Source organism: Geotrypetes seraphini, chromosome 13 (assembly GCF_902459505.1).
Source record: "Geotrypetes seraphini chromosome 13, aGeoSer1.1, whole genome shotgun sequence".
Classification (NCBI taxonomy): domain Eukaryota; kingdom Metazoa; phylum Chordata; class Amphibia; order Gymnophiona; family Dermophiidae; genus Geotrypetes; species Geotrypetes seraphini.
The window spans coordinates 83,350,669-83,366,629 of NC_047096.1; the positions used below are offsets into that span (position 1 = coordinate 83,350,669).

Below are 15,961 nucleotides of genomic sequence, written 5' to 3' on the forward strand. Positions count from 1 at the left end.
AAGATTGAGTTTGTCCTTGCACTGGGAGTTTTAAACGGATCCCTGCCAGCCAGCTGAACCAGGTCCCAGTACCAGAGCCTTCTCAGAAAAATCTAGGGTGACCAACACTACAAGCCTCTAATGACTCAATTGCCTGAATGGCTGGCTCAACAGGGGCCAAAGCAGAAACACAGGAAAAGGCTCCACAGGGGCCAAAGCAGAAACACAGGAAAAGGCTCCACATGTCCATAGCTGAACTAGGGCAATGATCACTTCAAAATTCAGTTATCTCTTTGTGCCTGAAGAATCTGGAAACTTTTGCATTGGCTTCCGATGCCATCAAGTCCATCACCAGCTGTTCTCAGGTCCTCACTATAATTCAAAAAGCCTGCAGACCCAGGCTCTGTTCTCTGAACTCTAACATGTCTACTCAGAAAATGTGCATGAACATTTTCCACACCCACAATGTGCAGCGCAGATAGATATCACAGATAAGCAGCAGGACTGCTTCATCTGCCAGTTGGGGACTCGCTATAATCCCCCTTGCTGCTTCAATGCATTGATGGGCAATACTTATATCTGAGACTAGGTGAATTGCTCAGTTAATGGACCACCCAGATGATTCCTACATTCATAGGCCCTGTGCCAGATCTCAGGACACTCCAACCTTTCAGACTTGGTGTTTTCATTACCATTGTCCATACCAGAAGCTCCAGACTCATGCCCTGTACCAAACAGTTCAAGCTTTTCTGTGTTTCCCCCCTAAGTGGCAGATGCACATTCAAACCCCTGTAATGGGTGGGGGTGGGGCAACATGACAGCTAGGCCACCTGAAAAAAGGACGCATATAAGCCCTGGCCCATTGTAACCCTTCTAGCATTGTTGCCATTGATCATAATGCTTTTAGGTAGCCAGAGATTTGCAAAGATATGGCAATTCTGGTTCTGCAATTTCTTTCCTCTGACTGCTGTCAAATGCTCACCTTGCATAAATTATTGAACCTGGCCCCCAGACACAACACTTGCGTTAGCTTCAGTCTGCTTTTGCCCAGAGTGACCATCCAGCCCAAATGTTCTAGGGACTGCACAATCACCAATCTGATGGGTCTTCACTTGAAGTAACCAATCATCCAATGTACCAGGACACCCTGTTTGCACAAGGCCACTGCCATTACTTTCAAGAATGTTTAAGATGCTGTTGCAAGGCCAAATGGAAGCACAGAGAACAGAAGGAGTCAACCTAAAACTGTGAAGTGAAGGAACTGATGATGGATTTAAAAGTCTACTACTAGAACAGTTAACATCATTACTCTCCCATGCAATCCAACTCATAAGGGTGGTTACTAGACTTCATCTCTAGTATATCCAAAGGCCTGAAATTTCCTGATACACCATATTAAATGGGAACCTTATAAACTATATTCTAAATTTCTACCTAAAACAGTAACAACCACCACTTCAAAACCTTCTGTGTTAAGGCAGAGGAATTCTGGAATAAGATGAGTGAAGATGACAACTTTATAATCTCCTGGCAGGCACTTACCACAGATCTAGATAAGATTGCCCCAGCCAAGGAGGTAAAAACACAAAGAAATAACCCATGATTTTCAAAATCATTACTCGCTATGAAAACTAAAATAAGAAGACTAGAAAGAAGCTGGAAGAAACATCAGAGACAGGAGCAATATATTAGCAGGAAAAGAGAAATAATACAATTCAAACTGGCAATAGCAGAGACTAAAAAAACATTATTATGACAATCTGATCATTCAATCAAGATCCTCTTCCAAAAGTCTTGTTTAGAATGTTCAACTCACTAATTTCTACCAAAGACACGTATATCTTCTAACTCTGCCCTACCACAACCAGATGAAACCATCTTGGCAATTTATTTTCAAGAAAAGGACTGTGAGAGTCATTCACACATTCCTGGGAGGATTGTACAGAAGTAGACCTGATGCAAAGCAGTAAAAATTAAGTTATTCCAGCCGACACATGCAGGGACGAATTCTCAACTGTCACCTCACATGAAATCTGACACTCAGAAAAATCCTGCTGCTGAGATATCTACCCATCAAAGATGCTAGGACATTCTCCTCTTGAGTTCTTGTTAATGGCTGATGGATTTCATCATCATCAACATATACCCTAAATCATTATCAACCATCGCTCTGACACCTAGACACAAAGAAGTGGGAAAGGACTTAAAGTTGATAACTTTAGACCGGTAGCTGGAATACCATGGCCTGCCAAACTCCTAGAATTCTGTTAACAAACAGCCAGAGTTTTCAAACTTGACTGATGGTTTTCATAGCTTGCAACACGGCTTCTGGACAATGCATAGTACAGAGTCTCTGCTCTTAGAGCTAACATCAAAAGTGAAGTCCTTCCTAAGAGGAAGCGAGGAAATGGTCTTGCTGTAGTTTGATATCTCAGCCGCATTCGATGCAGTTGATCATTCACCAATACTAATAAAGTTGAACGAATTAGGTCTACATGGAACAATACTAAAATGGTTCACAGAATTCCTGAGAAATAGAACATATGAAGGATTATTGAAGATCTCAAATTCAAGATTAAAGTACTTTGGTTTGGCGACTTTAATTCGCTACTGTAATACTGACTTGGTGCAGGTCACAGGTGAGAAACTTAAGATTCAGAATAAATCAAAAATTCTTGCATCACTCTGGACTCTCATCTAATTTTAGAGACCAGATTGATTTAGTCAAAAAGTTCTTCTTTAGGCTAAGACAATTAAGAGTAATAAGATCCACCTTAAGTAAGTCCAGCTTTAAAACAGTCACTCAGGCAGTCCTTCTCCCATACTTGGATTACTGCAATTCCCTATACCAGGGTATCAATGAAAAGGAATATAAGTGGTTGTAACTACTTCAGAAACAAAGCAAGACTATTCCTCAGAGTTGGCAAATTTGGGAAAGCCAGTCCACTATTGGAAGAGCTAAACTGCTACCCAGTGAAAAAAAATGAGTCTACAAAGCAATTCATGGAGATGAACTGTACTGGAAGTGTTATCAGCCATTAACATTACACACTCACATACTCAACACAAGAATCATACAGCACCTCAATCTGAACTTTTCATGTCCCAAACATGTTTAACAGAAAAAATATGTTTGAGTCCTACCTTCAAATTTCAAGGCCTCACCCCTTATTTCTACGTCAACTGCTCAATTACTATAGCTTCACTAAAATAAGATAAAGGCCTCTCTCTTCTCTGCATTATCACAAGCTATCTATTCAATTATGTTTTCGGTAATCCTAATGATTACAAAGATTATCCAAAGATTACTCATTGTCTTAATTGAATTCTAGCTGAAAAATTGTGGGAAATAAGAAATTGTATGGTATGCTATGGGCCCTGTCTGATGGAAATGTAGAGGAAAGCTTTGTAAAATCCAGGAAGGTGAAGAATTCTATCTACGCGGCTGCTGCTATGACTGAATACAGCATTTCTATGCAATACTTGAGCCCAGTAATCTTGTTTAATTAATAGTAGTAGTAGTAGTAACAGTAACAGTGGCCAATCCAAGTTTGTACCTGCCAAGATCCCAAAATGAGTAAAACAGATTTTATGCTATATTCCCAAGTTCATCTTAATAATGGTTTAAGGGACTTCTCTTTTAGGAAATTATCCAAATCTTTTAAAAACCTTGCTAATTGTTTCACCACATTCCCTGGTAAACCAACTGCATTGTGTGAAGAAATATTTTCTCCGGTTTGTTTTAAATCTACTACTTAGTAGCTACATCGCATGCCCTCTAGTCCTAGTATTTTTGGAAAGAGTAACAAGCGATTCACATCTACCCTTTCCCACTCCACTTAGTATTTTATAGATCTCTATCATATCATCGCTGAGCCGTCTCTTCTCCAAACTGAAGAGCTTTTCCTCATAGGGAAATCATCCCAAATCTTTTATAATTTCAGTTGCCCTTCTCTGTAGCTTTTCTAATTCCGCTATATATTTTGAGAGTGCGGCGACCAGAACTGCATACAGTATTCAAGGTGCAGCTACACCATAGAGCAATACAAAGGTGTTAAAAAACATTTTCATTTGTTTCCATACCTTTCCCGATGATTCCTAAGATTCTATTTGCTTTCTTAGCCTTTTCCTGGGCAGCGACTCCTAATATAGAACCCTGCATCAGGTAGTTTGGGTTCCTCTTTCTCACATGTATCACTTTGCACTTGTTCACATTAATCATTTGCCATTTTGACACCCAGTCTCCCAAGGTCCTCTTGCAATTTAACAACTTGTGTCATCAGCATATTTAATTACCTCACTAGTTATTCCTATCTCTGCATTAACCTTCAGGGTCTCATATCTCAAATATTCTGATGCCTGAGGAAGATCTTTACAAGTTTTCATATCCTTTTCAGCAATGGGTTCACCTTATAAGGTACTCAAGAGCCAAAATAGCAGAATTATTTTTTTTATCCAGCCTGAATCACTGCACAGATCCCAGGAACCCCATTGACGGTTCCCACTGGTCTAGCGGAGTAAGCCAGATTGCACAGGGTTACTATGTTTACCAGCCGCTGAAAACTGTGAAATGAGTTGCTGAGGACTGCACAAGACAGTTAAAGGTTCACTCAGAAGTTCTCAGTCTGGACTGGTCTAGAGGGATGTTAAGGGAAAATAAACTTAATTTACCATAAAGGAAAGCTGCTGCTCTTACATCCTAGACTGGCCTGCTCTTCTGCTTGGTGGAAAGCCATTAAACATATCTTTCACTAAGAAAGAGAAAATGCCAAGTTTGTACCTGCTGCTGCTTTCTGTATGGTAAAGGCCTGAATCTGGGTGCCACAGAGATTTTTCCTTCTGAAATGGAAGAGTCCAGTTTGGAAATTTCCAGGCTGTCATTAATATTTGGCTGTGTTATTCCTCCTTTATTCGGCTTACTTTTTGTCTTTCGGTTGGGAATTTTAGGTGGAAACTTCATTTTTAAATTTTTTGGCTGTTCTCCTAGAAAAAAAATTTTTTATTTTTTTTTTTTACAACTTTAACCAAATTCAACTGAAAAATAAAAAAATAATTTAAAAAAAGTTAGACATATCAGATATTTACCAGTTATTTGCATCTTTTATATTACAGGCCTCACATGCTGATTCTACTCAAATTTCAGAGGTGGAATATACCAGGATTTGTAAAGCCAGTCGCGTTTTCAGGATATCCACATGAATACACATGGTACATGCAACTTTTGTGCATTTGTTGTGGATACAGGGAGTGTGGTGCAGTGGTTAAAGCTACAGCCTCAGCACCCTAGAGTTGTGGGTTCAAACCCACACTGCTCCTTTTGACCCTGGGCAAGTCACTTAATCCCCCAAATGCCCAGGTACATTAGATAGTGAGTCCGCTGGGACAGAAAGGGAAAAATGCTTGAATATTCTGAATTTCCTGAGCTCTTCTGGGAGAAAAGTATAGAAAATTAAATAAATAAATGTCAAATACTGTTTCAGTGAACGGAGTTGGAACTTTAAAAGAGATGAGAAAGCAAAGTTGCTTACCTGTAACAGGGGTTCTCCGTAGACAGCAGGGGAATGCGTCCACACATGCTGGTGAAGTCCTTCAACTGAGCCTTCGTGACGGTGCTCTTCCCTAGATTCAGTAGGGGCTTGTTTTTTGGGTTTTTTTTACCTACTGAGCATGTGTGCACACCTTGTCTCTGGGGCTCCATCCCCTGGACTTCAGTTATGTCACTAGTTTAGGAGAAAATATGATAGAGGGGCTGGAGGAGGGCGGGCAAGGAAATGGCTGCATTCCCCTGCTGTTTACGGAGACCATATTACAGGTAAGCAACTTTGGTTTCTCCAGATTCAAGCAGGGGAAATGCAGGCACACTTGCTGGTGAGTCCCTAGCTTGAAGCAAAATTTGGGAAAAGGAGAAATAGTTATATTGCAAATAAACTGCAGAGGACAGACTTTCCAAATTGAAGATCTTGTGCTGAACTGTGGTCCAAACAACAGTGCTTAGTGAACGTATGAACTGAGAACCAGGTTTCTGCTTTGCAGATATCCTGAATGGGGGACTGATTTCAAGTTAGACAATGGACGAAGCTGTGGCTCGTACCTGATGTGATCCAATCTGTCCAGGAGGAGATAGGAAAAGCTCTAGCATAGCATAAGGAGATGCAATGCGCAATCCAGGAGTATATAGTCCACTTACATATTGCATTCCCTTGAGTACTGCATTGAATGAAACAAAGAGAGACAACAGACTGGTTGAAGCTTTGATTTGTAGAAGTTGATCAGGAAGCCTAGTGTCTGTAGAGTATGCACTGTGGTCTGAATGGTAAGAAGTAACTGCTCCCTGGAGTGAGCCACTAGGAGCCAGTTGTCCAGGTACTGAAAGACCATGTGATGTTTTTTCCTCAGGTCAACTGCTACCAACGCTAAACAGTTGGTGAATACCCGTGCTACTCATGAGAGGCCGAAGGGTAGAAATTTGTACTGGTAATGTTTGTCGAGAAATAGAAAATCTTAGGAATTTCCAGTGTGACGGATGAATAGGGATGTAAGTATAGGCATCTTTTAGGTCTAAGGCGGCTAACCAATCATTCTGTCTGAGCAAAGGAAGGATTGCTGAAGTGTTATCATGCAAAATTTTTCTGTTTTGAGGTAAGTATTTAAGGGACACAAATTGAGGATAGGTTGAAGACCCTGCATCATTTGGGATGAGAAAAAACCTGGAGTAGAACTCCTGGTAATGCTGTTCAGGAACCTCCTCAATCGCATTGTTCTGTAGCAACAGCTGAGGGATGTGATGAGATGGAATGCTGGAAGGTAGAGGAGAATGAGAGAAGGGGTGTTGTGGAAGGAAGTTGATAGTATCCTTGCAAAATTATTCATAGTGACTTTGTTCTAACATTCAGAAAACTTTCTAAGTTGGTACAAAACCCAAAGCCAATGGTCTTATAACATTGTGACTGTATTACCCTGGGCTTAGGAAAAGACACAGGAATAGTTTATATACAGCAACAAAAACAAATTCCTGCTCAAGTCTGATCACTCTTAGGGTGTCACTGCAGTCTGTTCCCCTTATTCATTGGCTGAGCCTACTGCTTAGTCTTCACCACTTGTTTAGCATCCAAAGGCATATTAGGCCTGCCTTATCAGAGCTTTCCACGTTGCTTTGTTTTCCTGGCCCTGCAAAGAGAACCTTGGCTAGGAAAGCCTCTCCACCCTTGCAATCTGAGCAGACCTCTGCTGCACAACTCATCTTCTACCAACCTCGCTATGCTCATGTCACCCCTCTCCTTTAAATCACTTCAATGGCTCCCTATCCGCCATTGCATACAGTTCAAACTCCTATTGCTGAACTACAAGTGTGTTCATTCTGCTGCCCCTCAATATCTCTCCACTCTTCTCCCTCCTTAATACCTCCCAGAGAACTCCGTTCCCTCAGATAAGCCGCTCTTTAGTTTTATCCTTCTCCTCCACTGCTAATTCCAGACTTGGTTCCTTTCATCTTGATGCCCCCTATTCCTGGAATAAATTACCTGGGTTTGTCCATCAAGCCCCTTCCCTTTTAAAATGCAGACTGAAAACCCACCTTTTTGATAAAGCCTTCAATTCTTAACCCTATTCCTCTCCCCTCCAACCTAGCCAGCTTATTAACCATTCCCCTCAACTGTATCCATGACATCCTGTTTGCTTGTCTTGGCTGTTTAGATTGTAAGCAGGACTGTTTTCTTCGTGACTCTGTACAGCGCTGCATACATCTGGTAGCGCTATATAAAATAATAATAGTAGTAGTAATAGTAGTAGAAAGCAAAGGACCAATAGAAAGGGCCAGCAATATCTGATCTGCTCTTTGCACAAAATTTTAAGAATAGGTTTGAATTCTTGCTTTTGGAACAAAGTGAAATCAGATAAATCTTGAAAGACTGACACTGTTGCATCTTGAAATGGTAGAATATTGCAGGAATGAACTTTCTGTAGTATGAACGCCTTGTCAGCATATCAGTTATTATTTATTTATTTAATTCGATTTCGATCCCGTCCTCCCAGTAGTTCAGAACTGGTTACAAGCAAATATTTAAAGTGGAATATTTTTGGACAGTACAAAGACTATACAGCAACTTAAGTATAGGTTAAGAATGGAGAAGTGAGTGCAGGAGGATGGGGGAATTTAAGGGGGCAATGAGGGTTGATTGCAGTTGGAAGGTCATCAATGAGTTCTGTAATCTGATTTGCAGGGGAGTTGGTTCCAGAGTTGGGGGATGAAGTAGCTATAGGAGCGTTTGCGGGCAGTTTCTGATAGGAGAGACCTTCCTGGAGGGATGCATAGGCGTTCTTCTCTGTTTCAGAGCAGAGAAGGAGGGTGGGGATAGCTTGGATCCTATGTAGGTTAGCTTAGATCCTATGTAGGCTGGTGTGGTGGCGTAAATTCTTTTATGTGCTATTACCAGGGTCTTGAATGCACAGCATTGGTTGATCAGAAGCCAGTGCTCTGTACGGAGGGCTGGGGAGATGGGGTCACGGTAGTTGAGGCAGTGTAGGAGGCAGATTGCTACGTTTTGTACACGCTGGAGGCGTTTGAGATCTTTTTTGGCCACTCCATTAAATAGGGAGTTGCAGTAATTCATTCTGGAGAGAACACAGGCGTAGAGGAGTAGGGCTAGGTCTAGTTTTGAGATGTAGGGTTTGATCCATTTCAGTTGGCGGAGCTAGTAGGAGGTGGAAACTACCATATTTTCACGCATATAACGCGCATGTTATACACGATTTACAAACCGTGCATAACCTTGCGCGTTATACGCGTGAGCGCGCTATATAAAATTTTTTTTTTACATAGTTCCCCCCCCCCTCCCCGATTCATCATCCGGAAGGACCGCTCACAGCCCCCACCGCTCGTACTCCCACCCCGATGGACCGCTCGCACTCCCACCCGAAGAACTGCTCGCACCCCACAGCCTACCCCCCTCCCCCATGGAGAAGCTGTCTACCTTGTTTCCGGATGCCAGTGAGCCCAGCTGCTTCCTCTGCCGGCGGTCCCGCCCCTTCTCTGAGCCCTGCTGCGCTGCTTCCTCTTCCGGCGGTCCCGCCCTTTCTCTGACGTCAGAGAAAGGGTGGGACCGCCGGAAGAGGAAGCAGCGAAGCAGGGCTCAGAGAAGGGGCGGGACCGCCGGCAGAGGAAGCAGCTGGGCTCACTGGCATCCGGAAACAAGGTAGACAACTTCTCCATGGGGGAGGGGGGGAGGCTGTGGGGGTGCAAGCGGTCCTTCGGGTGGGAGTGCGAGCGGTAGGGGTGTGAGCGGTCCTTCCGGATGATGAATCGGGCGTCGGGGGGGGCGGCATCAGGTTTTCAGGATGGGGACAGGACTTCAAGGGGGGACAGGCAGACCTTCAAGGGGGGATAGGCAGAAGACTTCAAGGGGGACAGGACTTCAAGGGGGGACAAGGACTTCAAGGGGGGACAGGCAGACCTTCAAGGGGGGACAGGCAGACCTTCAAGGGGGGACAGGCAGACCTTCAAGGGGGGGACAGGCAGACCTCAAGGGGGGGACAGGGACTTCAAGGGGGGATAGGCAGACCTTCAAGGGGGGACAGGCAGACCTTCAAGGGGGGACAGGACTTCAAGGGGGGACAGGCAGACCGAAGGGGGGTGAAAAAGCTATAAAATAAACCCATCCAGCGTGTCAATGTGTTAAGAGGAAGAGATGTTCTGGGAAATTTCTGCTGAGAAAACTCCGGGGTCCATTTCCACCCCCCCGTTACTGTAGGCCACTCCCACTGAACTGGTTCACACACTGAGTGGTGTTGTGCCTGCGGTAGTTGTTTTGGGATCTCTTCTAGTGGGTTTGTCAGTATCTCCTTGGTGGTCCAAGGAAGGAAACTATTGTTAACCTTAGCATTTACCTTCAGAATATATTTGTGTGGCATTAGGCTATGTAGTGATCGAAAGAAAAAAACAGACCTTTGCACATTTTTGCACTAGGTATATGGTGGGTGTATGAGGAGATCCACATTTCCTGCACAGCTAAGTCCTTGTGAAGTTACCTTGTTCTTTCTGTATTTGACATCTAGCAAGGTCTCTGTTTGGAAGGAAAGATTTAAGTTATGGTAAAAGCAGATAGCGTTGCTGGTTTTAAAAAGGTTTGGACAAATTCCTGGAGAAAAAGTCCATAGTCTGTTATTAAGACATGGGGGAAGCGTCTGCTTGCCCTGGATCTGTAGCATGGAATGTTTGCTATTTTTTGGGTTTTGACCAGGTATTAGTGACCTGGATTGGCTACCATGAGAATGGGCTACTGGGCATGATGGACCATTGGACTGACCCAGTTAGGCTATTCTTATGTTATGTTCTCATCTGTAGGGGCCTTTGTTTTCACTTCTTATTTTAATGTATTTTTTTCTGGGAACTTATCAGTATTGTTTATAATGGGAACAAAAATGGAAGAGAATTACCGTAATGTGTGTGGAATGGAGGGAGGGGGGGGGTTAACTACCATAATTTCTTCAGCTAAATACAATCCACCTCAACCAGACATAGGAGAACTCATGCACCATTCACCAACCCTCCAACCAAACATGTCAAAAGAAAAAAAACTGTTCATTCTTATAAACAACTGTATAACTTTTAATCTAGAGTTAGTGAGTATGAATTCAGCAACAAGAACAGAAATCACATGTTCATTCTTATAAACTATAACATTAACCGGTAGATCAAACGAAGTATCGAGGACAAAATAATCTAAATTCAGTTACAGTAGTTACGGTAAAGTTGTAAATAAACAAAGTTTACAGGTTTATTCAGTCATTATCATCACAGTCATCTGAATCCTTGAATCCATCAAAATCTGAATTGTCATCAATCGTCATTAAATAAAGTGAGCACGGCCTGCAGGCATCCTCGTTTATTTCCGAAGTGATATCGTCGTCGTCATCATCATTGCTGATATCCGTGCTGTTGCCCTCCTTCCGCTGCACTGGGTAGTAGTCGTAGTGTCATTGGTTTCATAAACAATGCCCCGCTTTTCTAAATCCGTTTACAATAGTATTTGGTGTTATTTTGTTCCATTGCTGAAGCCACCCACTTGCAGATTTCTGTGAAAGTTTGCCCGCTTCAGCCGCCCCGCGGGTGTGTACTCATGCGTGCCGCTCCTGCTCTGCATCCACTCCTCCCACTCCTTTCTAACAAAAGTCTTGAATGGATGATTCACTGCGATGTCAAAGTGGCTGCAGCTTACACGTCAGGCCTCCAGGTATCACAGCGATGTGGGCACCAGTAGAATTAATGTAGGCCTGAACATTTTCTTCTTTGTGGGCAGCCATGGCATCAAAAATTAACAAGGAATTTTTTGCAAAGAATCCACCCTGTTTTGGCCCTAAAGCATTTATCTACCCACAATCTCATTACGTCGCAGTCCATCCATCCCTTCTTGTTGCAGTGCACAACCACACTGGTGGGCAGCTTTTCACGGGGCATAGTGACCCTTTTGAAAATGAGCATTGGGCTTTACTTAACCCCGCCTAGCTGAGCAACCAAGAACTACTGTAAAACACGTTCTTTCATGCCCAGTTGTGGTGATAGCAACAGATTTAGTGCCTGTGGGGGCTACGGTTCTTGTCACTGGAATGTCGAATGCCATTGGAATTTCATCCATGTTGATGAACGTCCTTTGCAGTGGATGGCAAGTTCAGATATTTCTTTGGCGACAAAGTCACGGAAATCAATCAATTTTTGCTGCAGTCATCCGGAAGTCGCTGGCCAACAGTTGTTCTCATTTGAACTGGATAGTCCGTTCCGTTTTCATAAATTTTGAGATCCATGTGAAGCCAGCTTTGAAGTCTGGTATTCCTCTTTCCATTGGCAAGTAGTTTTGCCTTCATCTGAATTGCAACAGTAGAGACTGATTGATTTTGCTCCCTTCTCGCCAGAATCCACTGCTTCAAGTCATCCTCCAGCTGAGGCCATTTTGGTTTGGCCCCACGATGTGCCCGTTTGCGCGGATTGCATTTCTCCAGTTCCTTCTTATCTTTTCTCCATTCCCGCACTGATGTTTCTCCAACATCGAACTCTCTCATTGCCTAGTTCCTCAGCTTTCGCAACGACTTTAAGCTTAAAGTCCGCTGTATATGACTTTCGTCTCATTCCTGCCATTATGGCGGTAAATTTAAATTTAATTGATAAACTCTACTACCGGGTAGATAAATGCAGAATACCAATCTGAAGAGATCAAATTAAAATGTGGGCTCTACATGCAGCATTAATCTTTTATAGGCTTACCCAAAGGCTGAGATGCTGTTGTATAGTCAAAATAGTATTCACTGGGCAAATTACAAGGCCAGATAGAGGGGGGCCACAGCCACGTGGTTGAAAAGCACACCGCCAGAAAATCCGCCTTTGTGACAGGTCAAAAGCGCGCCCCTACAACCCGGCGCAGAAAACTGAGCGGCAAGCATGCTCAGACCATTGTGCATGCTTACAGAGCTGGGAGCAGGGCAGGGCGGGTGAAAGGAGAGTCGGGGCAGCGAACGGAAAGTCGGGGCGGGGTGAACGGAGAGTCGGGCAGCCAGAGGAGAGTCGGGGCAGGCGAACGGAAAGTCGGGGCGGGTGAACGGAGAGTCGGGGCAGCCAGAGGAGAGTCGGGGCGGGTGAAAGGAGAGTCGGGGCAGCCAGAGGAGAGTCGGGGCAGCGAACGGAGAGGCGACGGAGAGTCGGGGCAGCGAACGGAGAGGCGGGGCGGGTGAAAGGAGAGTCGGGGCAGGGAACGGAAAGTCGGGGCGGGTGAAAGGAGAGTCGGGGCGGGTGAAAGGAGAGTCGGGGCAGGCGAACGTAGAGTCGGGGCAGCATGCACGGTATACCCGTGTGCGCGGTATATAATAATTTTTTTACATAGATTTGTGTTCCCCGCGCGCTATACCCGTGTGCGCGTTTTACACGGGTCCGCGTTATCTACGTGAAAATACGGGACTTGAGATACATGGGTGGACAGGGACACCTGATCTGCTGCTGTTAGTGAGGTGTAATCCCAGGATAGTGTTGGGCGTGTGTATTTGGTAATTTTTTTCCTGATCCATAAAAGTTCAGTCTTGGAGGCGTTCAACTGTAATTTGTTGTTTGTCATCCAGGTTTTCATGTCGGAAAGGCAGAGTTGGAGTTTGGCGATTTGGGATGATCGTTTTTCGCCTAGTGTGAGGAGTAGCTGGATGTCATCGGCATAGGAGTGGATTTTAATATTATACTTCTGGGCTATATCGATGACAGGTCTGAGGTAGAGGTTAAATAAGAGGGGGGGATAGAAGAAGGGTGCCTTGGGGAACACCATATTTGATAGGTCTGGGGTCAGATTTGTGTGGCCCTAGTAGGACTGTTTGGGTTCTTTGGTGAAAGGAGGAGGTGAACCATTGGAGGGCAGAGTCCTTGATTCCGAGGTCACAGAGTCTGGATAAGAGCAGGTGGTGGTTGACAGTGTCAAAGGCAGCGCTGAGGTCAAGTAGGACCAGTAAAGCATCGCTGCCTTTGTCGAGTATCGACCAGCTGTCATCTATGATATCCAGGAGTACTAACTCTGTGCTGTGGCCTGTTCGGAAGCCAGATTGTGTGGGGAAGAAGGCAGCATACCACTATGTCTCTTGGGTGCCCATCTGAAGTAGGGTATAGGGCTCTATGCACCCTCTATAGCTTGATGACTGGGATAGATTCAGTAAGACCCAGTAATTGACAGCACAATGTCTGGATTACTATTCCATTTGCTTGATTTATTGCTTTCCAGGACACCACAGAAATTATGTTGTTTCTGCATCCCTATTTTCAACATCTAGTTTATACTGTAGATCTTCATAGTTAGTTTCCAGATCAAGAATTGCTTCACCTTGCACTTCAAACTGGGCTTCCATATCCTCAGATCTCTCATGTCCCTAAGGAGGGTGTCGATACAGGTTACCAGCTCTCCGGAGACAAGCAGAGAAAATGCAGGCACACTTGCTGGTGAAGTCCTTAGACTGAGCCTGTGTGCCAGTGCTCTCCCCTAGATTCAGTAGGGTTTTGTGGGTTTGGTTGTTTTTTTTTTAATTACCTACTGAGCGTGTGCAGACACCTTGCCTCTGGAGCTTCACCTCCTGGACTTCAGTTTTCTCTTTAACTGGGTTCTGCCAGGTTGAAGCTCTCCCCTCTCCTTGCCTCTTAAAAAAACTAAAAACTACAAAATAACCGGATAGGGATCCAGGTGCCTCCTTACCTGGATGATTGGCTATCATGGCCTCCTTGCTGGCGGACAGCAAGTGTGTGGTCCAGCATGTGAGCCTCTCATAGGATCTGGACTTGGATAGTCAACTTTCAGGAAAATCATCTTCAATCAACTCAGTGTTTGGAGTATTTGGGAGTCCACTTTGACACAACAAAGTGCTGTGTTTTTCTTACCGAGCCATGCAAATAGAAGAGCAGACACAGATCCTCACGATCTTGACTCTTTTGAGCACTGTGGCCTGGCAGTATTTGCAGGTGCTGGGCTCAAGTTATAAGTTATTCACTCCACCTCTAGGGTACTTCACAGGCTAGCTTAGCTCCTCCCATCAGTCCATACCCAAGTATAGAAAGCACTACCATCTGAAATAGAGGCACCTGCAAAGACAGGCTAAACAAATGTTCTGCTCAAAACAAATAAAAAGTATTAATAAACGTCGGCATAGGCTTCAAAGAAGCTCAGGAAGTACTCCCATAACATGGAGGACATATTCACAAAAAATTCTCCCTAGCCCCGAAGGGCAGACTGGTCTCCACAAAACAGATAGAAGCATAGGAAGAGTAATTAAGTCAGGATTTAGCTGTAATTGATCCCGACTAGACTGCAGCACTGATACTCAAATGAATGGCATAATGTCTCCAGCAATCTCTTCTGCCGATTCACAAATCCACTCCTGGCTCCAGTCAGCTCTCAACTGCTTCACCTGCCATAGAAATCTCTATTTCACATGCTTACTGTGTCAGAGGTGACTCAAAAATCCACAAACGCCTCCCATTGAAAGACTCTCACCAGTCTGTTTGCAAAACTTCCAAGGAACAGCGGTTAGGCTCCCGGACACCTGAGAACTTCACCTTTAAAGTCCACTAACCCCACCCCTACAGGCTGCTTTTGCCAAATAGCAAGCTATATCACATCACTGAGCACTATCGCACAGGTTCAGCTGATTACAACACTTGCTTTACTGATTTTACAACATTATACACCTTTTTGAAGTAATCTATGCACTCTATGAAACTATAATGTTGTAAAATCAGTAAAGCAAACAGGATGCTAGGAATTATTAAAAAAGGGATGGTTAAAAAGACTAAGAATGTTATAATGCCCCTGTATCGCTCCATGGTACGACCTCATCTGGAGTATGCGCTCAATTCTGGTCTCCTTATCTCAAGAAAGATATAGCAGCACTAGAAAAGGTTCAAAGAAGAGTGACCAAGATGATAAGGGAATGGAACTCCTCTTGTATGAGGAAAGACTAAAAAGGTTAGGGTTCTTCAGCTTGTAAGAGAGACAGGCGAAGGGAGAAATCCTGAGTGGAGTAGAACATGTACAAGTGGATCAGTTTTTCACTGCATCAAAAATTACAAAGACTAGAGGACATGCAAAGTTACAGGTAAATACTTTGAAAACCAATAGGAAGAAATATTTTTTCACTCAGAAAATAGTTAAGCTCTGGAATGCATTGCCAGAGGTTGTGGTAAGAGCAGAAAACGTAGCTGGTTTTAAGAAGGTTTTGGACAATTTCCTTGAGAAAAAGTTCATAATCTGTTATTGAGAAAGACAAGGGGGAAGCCACTGCTTGCCTTTACTTGGTAGCATGGAATGTTGCTACTCTTTCGGTTTTGGCCAGGTACTAGCAACATGGATTGGCCACTGTGAGAACAGGCTAATGGGCTTGATGGATCATCGGTCTGACCCAGTAAGGCTATTCTTATGTTCTATTATCACAGAACAAATAGTTAGTGTTCTATAGCTCTATACAAACAGTGATA

General features: G+C 43.9%; 1 protein-coding gene across 1 annotated transcript in view; it reads right to left on the bottom strand.

Annotated features, from left to right (window-relative positions):
* CDC27 (cell division cycle 27) overlaps positions 1 to 15,961 on the bottom strand; it is a 275,220-nt gene that overhangs the window by 111,433 nt on the left and 147,826 nt on the right. Inside the window, 2 exon segments of the mRNA XM_033918006.1 lie at positions 4,760 to 4,801; positions 4,804 to 4,954. Of these exon segments, the coding sequence (XP_033773897.1) occupies positions 4,760 to 4,801; positions 4,804 to 4,954 (193 nt within the window).